Source organism: Musa acuminata, unplaced genomic scaffold, assembly GCF_036884655.1.
Source record: "Musa acuminata AAA Group cultivar baxijiao unplaced genomic scaffold, Cavendish_Baxijiao_AAA HiC_scaffold_1138, whole genome shotgun sequence".
NCBI classification, from domain to species: Eukaryota; Viridiplantae; Streptophyta; class Magnoliopsida; order Zingiberales; family Musaceae; genus Musa; species Musa acuminata.
Window position 1 is genome coordinate 2,336,598 of NW_027021350.1, and position 9,130 is coordinate 2,345,727.

The 9,130-nt window shown below is 39.9% G+C and overlaps 1 protein-coding gene across 1 annotated transcript; it reads left to right on the forward strand.

Moving 5' to 3' along the window:
* The first annotated feature begins 1,183 nt into the window (after positions 1-1,183).
* On the forward strand, positions 1,184-2,308 carry LOC103974011 (cytosolic sulfotransferase 11-like). Its single transcript, XM_009388726.3, has one exon. It carries the CDS (start codon positions 1,210-1,212, stop codon positions 2,221-2,223), a length of 1,014 nt encoding a protein of 337 aa, XP_009387001.3. The 5' UTR covers positions 1,184-1,209; the 3' UTR covers positions 2,224-2,308.
* Positions 2,309-9,130: the final 6,822 nt, after the last annotated feature.

Sequence of the window (9,130 nt, forward strand, 5' to 3'; positions counted from 1 at the left end):
GCTCTTCCATGCACTTTCAAAGTTATTACCTTTACGAAACGGTTTTTCGTCGGAAACAGATTTAATCGCAATGAAGTTTTGAACCGATGTAATTTTTACCACTGCACTAATTCACCTCCCCCTCTTAGTACTGACCCTTTTCGTAACAAATTATCCTTCTCTCTAGTGATGATCCATATGGTAGGGGCTATGAAGATGCTCCTCAAATCGTTGCCCAAATCTCTTCCTAACTCACACCCCTTCTTGTTATCCACATGCCCCAAATAAGGACTATAGTACGAGTAGGAGACGGAGAGAGGAGAATAGGAGGAGGCAGTAAAAAAAATCCTAGCCCATGGCCCTTTAGTTCTATCTTATTTATAGATGCCTCCTATTAACTTATCGTAATGGATCTTACTATACTGGGGGCACTAGATCTTCATCAAACTACCCAAGCCTCTTAGATTAGTGGGTCTCTAAGTAATAATCTCTTATTGATTGACATTTATTTGATCTAATCCATAGGATCCAATAATTCAACGACTTCCAAGGGTTGAAAATGATTATAGCTTAGAATTAAACAAATTTATCTTCTAAGTCGTGAGAATCTCCTAAGTGCAAAAAATATTTCTAATAAATATATTATTATTATTATTAATTTTTAAAATTTTACTTTTTTTATTTTTAAATCTATTTTTAATAAAAATGGATCATAAATCTCGTTTTCTTATCACATTTTCCTTACCGGAAAGATGCATTGGATGGACCAGAAATGACAATTACGTCATAGTTATGAGTTTTAAGGACAAATAATTATATCCATACTCTAAGGACAATAATAGCATCGTCCTTACAAGAGATCAGATAGTTACTAGATTCATCATTTCCCTCGATCCATTCACCATTTCTATTTATATTTTTACTTATGTCTGCTTCACTGACTCGTGTACTGTCGTTTTCTTTCCTTTTTTAAACTGTAATCGATGGGTGTCCATCGTCTCTATGCCATTACATGTTTCCTTTTTTGAGCTGTTTTCGTTGCCATGCTTGTGTGGTCACAAACACACGAAACGACGTGCACACATATAATGGATAAGACGTACCCTTGATGTTTTTGACTCCGAGCGCTAATTCAAATTACCTAAAATAAAGAATATATATCATGTTTGATTCTCATATATGTTTGACTAAGATTCAGGGAATTCGTAGATCAGCCACATCAGGTTTTCCATGGCCGACGTTTCCAAATCCCTCTCTCCATCGAGGACCAAGGAAGAAGAAGAAGTCCATCGCCGGACCTATCAACACTTCACACAACTCGTGTCGGCACTACCAAGCGTAGAGGCCGGCAATATCAACCCAATCCACTGCTACAGCGGCTGGTATGGGTTTCCGTCGGCCATAATAGGCACCATGGCCGCCCAAAAATACTTCAAAGCTCGCCCTACCGACGTACTAGTCGCCACCATTCCCAAGTCCGGCACCACATGGATGAAAGCTCTCGTCTTCTCCACCATACATCGCGGTTCTGGCGTCGACTCCCGACGTGCCTTGGAGTCCTGCAATCCCCACGAGTGCATCCCCTTTCTTGAACTCCAAATCTACACCAACAACCGAGTACCTGACCTGAGCAAGCTGCCACCCCCCCGACTCTTCTCCACACACATCCCCTTCCATTCCCTACCGGCGTCGGTGGTGGACTCCGACTGCAGAGTCGTGTACGTGTGCCGCAACCCCAAGGACAACTTCGTATCGTTATGGCACCACAAAAACAGGCAAGCGACGGAGGCCAACGAGGAGCCATGGCAGCTCGAGAAGGCCTTGGACAGCTTCTGCAAGGGCTTCTCCTTCTATGGCCCGTATTGGGATCATGTGCTCGGTTACTGGAAGGCGCACTTGGAAAGGCCAAAAAAGATATTGTTCGTGAAGTACGAGGAGCTGCTGCAGGACACCGTAGCTCAGCTGAAGCGGCTGGCGGAGTTCCTTGGCTGCCCCTTCTCGGAGGATGAGGAGAAGGAAGGGGTGATCGATGGCATCGTGCGGTTGTGTGCCATGGATAGCTTAAGCAATTTGGAGGTGAACAGGAGCGGCACCATGGACTTGGGGGGTTGGACGGTCGACAACAGCATCTTATTCAGACGCGGTGTGGTGGGGGATTGGCTGAATCATCTCACGCCCGAGATGGCTGATCGATTGGATGAGGTGACGAAGGAGAAATTTGCTGGTTCTGGTTTGATGTTCTAAGGCACATATCTCGAAAGAATAATATATGTGTGATCCGACTGAATCTGAAGTTGTAAGATCGATGAAGCTAATTTCCTTTTTCTTATTTCCAGACTTTTTTTGCTTCTTTATCTCCTCCAAGACAACACATTTCTTCATCGTTCTTCTACGTTTACTGGAGAGGCAATGGTTGGGTGAGGTTTACATGCAGATCTAAGGTGCTCAATGAGTGCTTCATTTATGGCGTGTTTGAGATTCCTCAAATACAGGAGAGAGAAGAAGCGGCCGTACGATGGAATCAAAGAAGCCATAGCCAGATTTAATTGCTACAAGCAAGTCTTTAAGTATTATTCTTTTGTGTAAGATTACATCCTACATTTGTTCTGGAAGAAGAATCTAAGTAGAACCAAAACATCTCCTTATGAAAAGGGCATTATAAAATATCCTATACGCAAAGCTTGGCAAGTCTATCAGAAACGGGAAAGCCATTACATCCTACATTCATTCTGCGTGACATATTCATTCATGGATTTGATACCAACCATGAATGATAACATAACTCAAAAGTATGATTGCGAAACAAACTTTTAACTTTGTTGTTGATGAAAAGAATAGAAGATAAGAACAATTATTGAAGAAGCTTTATCGAAGAAGTTTCATTGAAGAAGTGAAGAAACTTTATTGAAGAAATGAAAAATGCTTCAATGCATTAACATGTTCCCTCTCCTATTTATATAGATTAGGAGAAAAGATTTTCCTTAATAGAATAGAGGATTTTTCCTCATATAATTAGGGAAATCTTATCTTCTATCATGCCCCCGCACCATCCCCGCAAGATGGTGCTGATACCAATCTTGGTTGGAGGGAAATCCTTTCTCCTATCAGTTGTGACCGTATTGGTTGGAGGGAAATCCTTTCTCCTATCAGTTGTGACCGTATTACACAATAGCATAATATCATTGAAAGATATTACTGTCACTGAGCCCTAAAATACAAAAGTTGAATTATCGATTAACTGCTTAAGCAAAAATTAATAGGAAAAACTTTAATAAAACATGCTTTTATAGACCGGCTAGTTCTTTGAAGGCATCATCATCTTTCATTGTGAAACCTTTGAAGTATATAGCACCTTTAAGCACTCCAAAAGTGACAGAGTAAATGAAACAGGACTGATGTGATCTGAATCCTGGACCACATGACCAAACTAAATTTGACGGTGTAAATCTCAACAACTGTAAATCTCATTCATGACAACTCATGTTGACAGATTTCATCTTTCAAATAATAACTCTTGAGAAGGCTTTCCAGATTCCTGTAGTAAATATAATATTTGAAAAGAGACACCTGTTAAAAAAAAAGATGGAGAAAGAAATTAGGATGAAAGATTTTCCTCAATAGATTAGAGGATTTCTCTTAATAGAACAGAAAGATTTTCTCGTATGGTTAGGAAAATCTTTTATATTATCATACCCTCGCAAGATGGTGCTCCTATCAAGGGCACCAATCTTAGATCGATGTAAGGCAAAAAGTTGACGAGCGAGAGGCTTCGTGAGTGAGTCGGCTAATTGATCAGCTAAATTGACATGAGAAACTCGTAGTTGACGGCGAACAACTTAATCTCGCACAGAGTGGAAGTCGATAGCAATATGTTTCATACGAGAGTGGAACACTGGATTAGCGCACAGATAGGTAGCTCCGACATTATCACAATATATTATATGAGTGGAGTTGATGTTGAGTTCCTTGAGCAGATTTGTGACCCAATTGAGTTTTGCAGTGGCAGTGGCGATGGCACGGTATTCAGTTTCAGTTGTAAACCGTGTGATTGTCTTTTGCTTCTTAGAACTCCAACTGATTAGATTAGCATCAAGGAAGATAATATACCCCGATGTAGATATTCTATCATCAAAGTTGCTAGCCTAATTAGCATTGATAAAGGCACGAAGTTGAAGTGGAGAGTGTTTATGAAGAAAAATACCATAATTGAGGGTCCCCTTAAGATATCGTAGGATTTGTTTGACCGTAGGCCAGTGCATAGTAGATGGCCTCTGCATAAACTATGATAATTTGTTGACTGCAAATGAGATGTCGGGACAGGTGAGAGCTAAGTACTGTAGGGAACCAACGACTTGTCGATATTGAGTGGGTTCCGTCATAGGACTTCCATCAGATAATTTGAGAGAGCTACTAGTAGAGAGAGGTGTTATAACCACATTTGCATCCTGCATGTTTGTTTTGGATAATAAATCTTGAATATACTTTTTTTGTGACAAAAAGAGACCGGAAGATGTAAATATACCCTCTACACCCAGAAAGTAGTTCAGGGATCCTAGATCTTTGAGCGAGAATTGATTTGCCAATTGTTTGATGAATGCTTGGATTTCTACGGGGTTGTTGCCTATGACAATGATGTCATCCACGTATACCAGAATATATATTGTGTCGCTATGGTGTTGTCGTAAAAATAACGAGGAATCATATTTGGATTTGAGAAAGCCAACTGAAGTCAGAAAAGAGCCAAGTTCAGTGTACCAAGCTCTTAGAGCCTGATGAAGTCCATAAATAGCTTTTCAAAGTTTGCAGACATGCCTTGGATACTACGGATGAGTGAAACCATGAGTTTGTTGTATAAAAACATCTTCAGTTAGAGTCTCATGGAAAAAGGCATTATTAACATCCAATTGGCGTAATTGTCATCCCTTAGTGGTGGCCAAACTCAAGATAAGTTTGATTCTAGTAGGCTTATCAATGGGACTAAATGTCTTAGTGAAATCAACTCCAGATCTTTGATGAAACCCTTTGGCGATGAGGCATGCCTTATATCGGGCAATAGAGCCATCGGGGTTCCGCTTAACTCAAAAAACCCACTTATATTTGATGATGTTTTGTGTATGATGAAAGGATATTAGATCCCATGTTGAGTTATGGAAGAAGGCATTATATTCCTCACATATGGCGGTACGCTAATGCGGAGATTTTTGGGCTTGAGTGAAGGTGGTAGGTTCAATAGTGGTGGATGAGAAATCCATGATAGCATGAAGATCAAGGACCTAACGTGGTTTGAAAATACCACTCTTAGAGCGTGTGGTCATAGGATGATTGGAGACTACGAGATTGTGAGGTTGTGTTGTTGGAAGAAGCGGTTGAGAGTCATTGACACAAGCCAGGTCAGGTGGAGGTACGTTAAGGTCACTTGGCCGAGAAGGAGGTAAAGATAACGATTATGATCCTAAACCAAGTACCCCAATAATCGGAGAAGAAAGAAGTGGAGTAGGAACGGAAGGAATATGTAATTGCTGAACTGGAGGAGTGGAATAGTGTGGATCACGAGAGGAGGAACTAGACGATGTCATGGGAGGCTCGTTCGGTTGGATCGGAGGTATACTCCAATAAGGAATGGTTAATGAGGTGGTCTGCATGGTAGGAGAGGTATTGTTTTGAAAAGGAAAGATAGACTCAACAAAAATAACGTGACATGATATAAAAATTTTGTGAGTGTGGAGATTATAGTAGCGGAAAGCATTATGTTCAAGAGAGTAACCTATAAAAATGCAAGGATTAGATCGTGATGTTAACTTAAAAGAGGCATAGAGATACAACCATAGATAACATAGACAACCAAATACTCTGAGTTTACGAAGGTTTGGGGGTTTGTGAAATAGTATATCAAAGGGGAACTTGTATTGTAGGACTGGCATAGGCATTCTATTAATAAGATAGACGACAATTTGAAAGGCTATTGTCCAAAAGTTTGAAGGCATGGAGGCCTGATGGAGAAGTGTGAGCCTAGTTTCTATTATATGCCGATGTTTGCGTTCGACGGAGCCAACAAGTTAAGGAGTGTGCGGGGGAGACTTGAGGTGTTTGATACCACAAGCTGAGAGATAGGATGCCAAGGCTTGATATTCATCGCCATCATCAGAGTAAACCATTTTGATGGTAGACTGAAAGTAGTTTTCGACCAACTTTCGAAAAGTGGGAAAGATGGTCGAAACGTCAGATTTATGATGAAGAGGATATAACCATGTGTACTTAGTGAAGTGATCTACACAAATGACATAAAATCTAAATTTATCAAAAGATAGGATTAGGGCAGGGCCCCAAACATCTGTATAAATAATTTCAAATGGTTTAGAGGGGGAAATAAAAGATGAGCCAAAGGACTGTTGATGACTTTTATTACTAAGACATGCATCACAATGCGTTATAGAACTATACGATTTAAAAATAGGAAGAGAGAAATGAGAAAGTAATTTCTGCTGAATAAGGGACGAGGGATGACCAAGACAACGATGCCACACATTAACTAGAGCTGCAATGGAAGAATAAACAATGGGCTGGGTTATTTATGGAGCTGACGGCCATTCGTAAATGTTACCTCTATTCGGGCCCTGGCCCAAGGATGCCTCTGTGCTCAAGTCCTTAACAAAAAAGGAAATAGGAAAGAATTCAATTAAAGTATTGTTATTATTAGGAAAAAACCTATTAAAGCGGAATATTCTTTTCCCTCTTTGTATATCAAAATGAGTTCCTCATCAAAATACCAACTTAGAGAGGGTAAACTATAGATCAACACCGTTAGAATTGTAGAGTTTGCTGCAAGGATTCTCCACATAAAATTTGGGCCGAAACTGATAACGTTTGGCCACCGATCGTCAAGTAGAAAACTCAGAAACCTAATCTTTCTCTCTCTATTTCTCTCTCCTCTTTTTCTCTGCACGCTGCCGCAAGCTCACCTGCACACACGCACGCTGCACGCTGCATGCTGCCGCACACTTTCACTTACACGCACGTACGCTGCCCTAACCCTATTCTCTCTCTTTTTAATTTCTACCTTATTTGGGCTCAATAGGCCCAATTGTCCAAGCCCACATATGGGCTGGACTCAACAATTCTCCCCCTCCAGCTCATATGGTGGGTTGTACCAAGCCCGCTCTTCGCCTACATGCTTTAAGCTTCTCCTTAGGCAAAGACTTTGTCAACATATTTGAACCATTATCATTGATATGTACTTTTTCCAATTGTAATTCTTTCATCTCAAGCACATCACGAATCCAGTGATATCTCACATCAATATGCTTGGATCTAGAATGGTATGTTGAATTCTTGGAGAGGTGAATGGCGCTATGACTGTCACAGTAAACAATATATCCTTCCTGTTTCAAGCCTAATTCCTGTAGAAACTTTTTCATCCATAAAGTTTCCTTGCAGGCTTCAGTAATTGCTATGTATTCTGCTTCTGTGGTTGATAGAGCAACACACTTCTGTAACTTAGACTGCTAAGAGACTGCTCCTCCTGCAAATGTCATCAAGAATCCCGAAGTGGACTTCTTGGAATCAATATCACCTGTCATGTCTGCATCTATGTACCCTTCTAACACAGGTTCATCACTGCCAAAATATAAACATAACTTGGAAGTACCTCTTAGATATCTTAATATCCATTTCACTACTGCCTAATGTTCCTTTCTAGGATTAGAGAGAAATCACCTGACAACTCCAACTGCATGAGCTATATCTGGCCTAGTACAAATCATAGCATACATCAAACTGCCTACTGTAGATGAGTAAGGCACTCTGGACATTTCTTCTTTTTCTTTTTCACTTGTAGGACATTATTTCGAATTAAGCTTGAAATGACCTACAAGTGGAGAACAAACTACTTTGGCTTTACTCATGTTGAATCTTTCAAGAACCTTTTCAATGTAAGTCTCCTTAGATAGCCAAATCTTCTTTTTCTTCCTATCACGAAGAATCTTCATGCCAAGTATTTGTTTCACTGATCCCAAGTCTTTCATGGCAAAAGACTTACTTAGCTCTCTTTTAAGCTTTCCAATTTTTTCAACATCATGGCCAACAATCAACATATCATCAACATATAGCAATAAAATAATAAAATCATCATCTGAAAATTTCTTCATAAACACACAATGATCAGATGTGGTTCTATCATACCCTTGGCTCATCATAAAGGAATCAAACTTCTTATACCACTGTCTAGGTGCCTGTTTGAGTCCATATAAGCTTTTCCTAAGCTTACACACCATATTTTCTTTTCCCTTGACTTTGAAACCTTCTGGTTGCTCCATGTAAATTTCTTCTTCTAAGTCACCATGAAGAAATGCAGTTTTCACATCAAGTTGCTCAACTTCTAAATTCAAGCGGGCAGCCAAACCAAAAACAACTCGGATAGGATATTTTCACAATTGGAGAAAATATTTCTTCAAAGTCAATACCTTTCTTTTGACTGAATCCTTTCACAACTAGTCGTGTCTTGTTTCTTTGTTGTGAGCTATTATTTTCAGTCTTCAATTTATAAACCCACTTATTCTTGAGAGCTTTCTTCTCTTTAGGCAACTTTACCAAGTCATAGGTGTGGTTATCAAGCAAGGATCTCATCTCTTCTTGCATGGCTTTAACCCACTCATTCTTATTCTAATGTAGAATAGCTTCTTGGTAAGTTTCTGGCTCTCCCATGTCAGTAAGCATAACATACTCATGTGGAGGATATCTGGTAGATGGTTGTCGCTCTCTAGTGGACCTTCTCAATGGAATCTCAACTGGTGGTGGAGGTGCTGGTTCAGTTGGTTCAACATCATCAACTATAGGTGTATCATCACTGGTATTCTCACCATAATCTTCTTGTTCATCTCCCCCATGATCATCATGAACTACAGGTGAAGGAATTGGATCCAAACTCTAAGGAATATAAATAGAGGTTTCTGGCTTCTCAATATTATCACCATCATCAAACAATTGGTCTTCAAGAAATACAACATCTCTACTTCTAATAATCTTCTTGTTCATTGGATCCCATAATCTGTACCCAAACTCTTCATGACCATATCCCAAGAAGATACATGTCTTTGCTTTACTATCAAGCTTGGACCTCTCATCTTTGGGAATATGAACAAATGCTTTACACCCA

Excerpts from the sequence above, each read along its gene's own strand:
- LOC103974011 (XM_009388726.3), top strand. The coding sequence starts at position 1,210 with ATGGCCGACGTTTCCAAATCCCTCTCTCCATCGAGGACCAAGGAAGAA.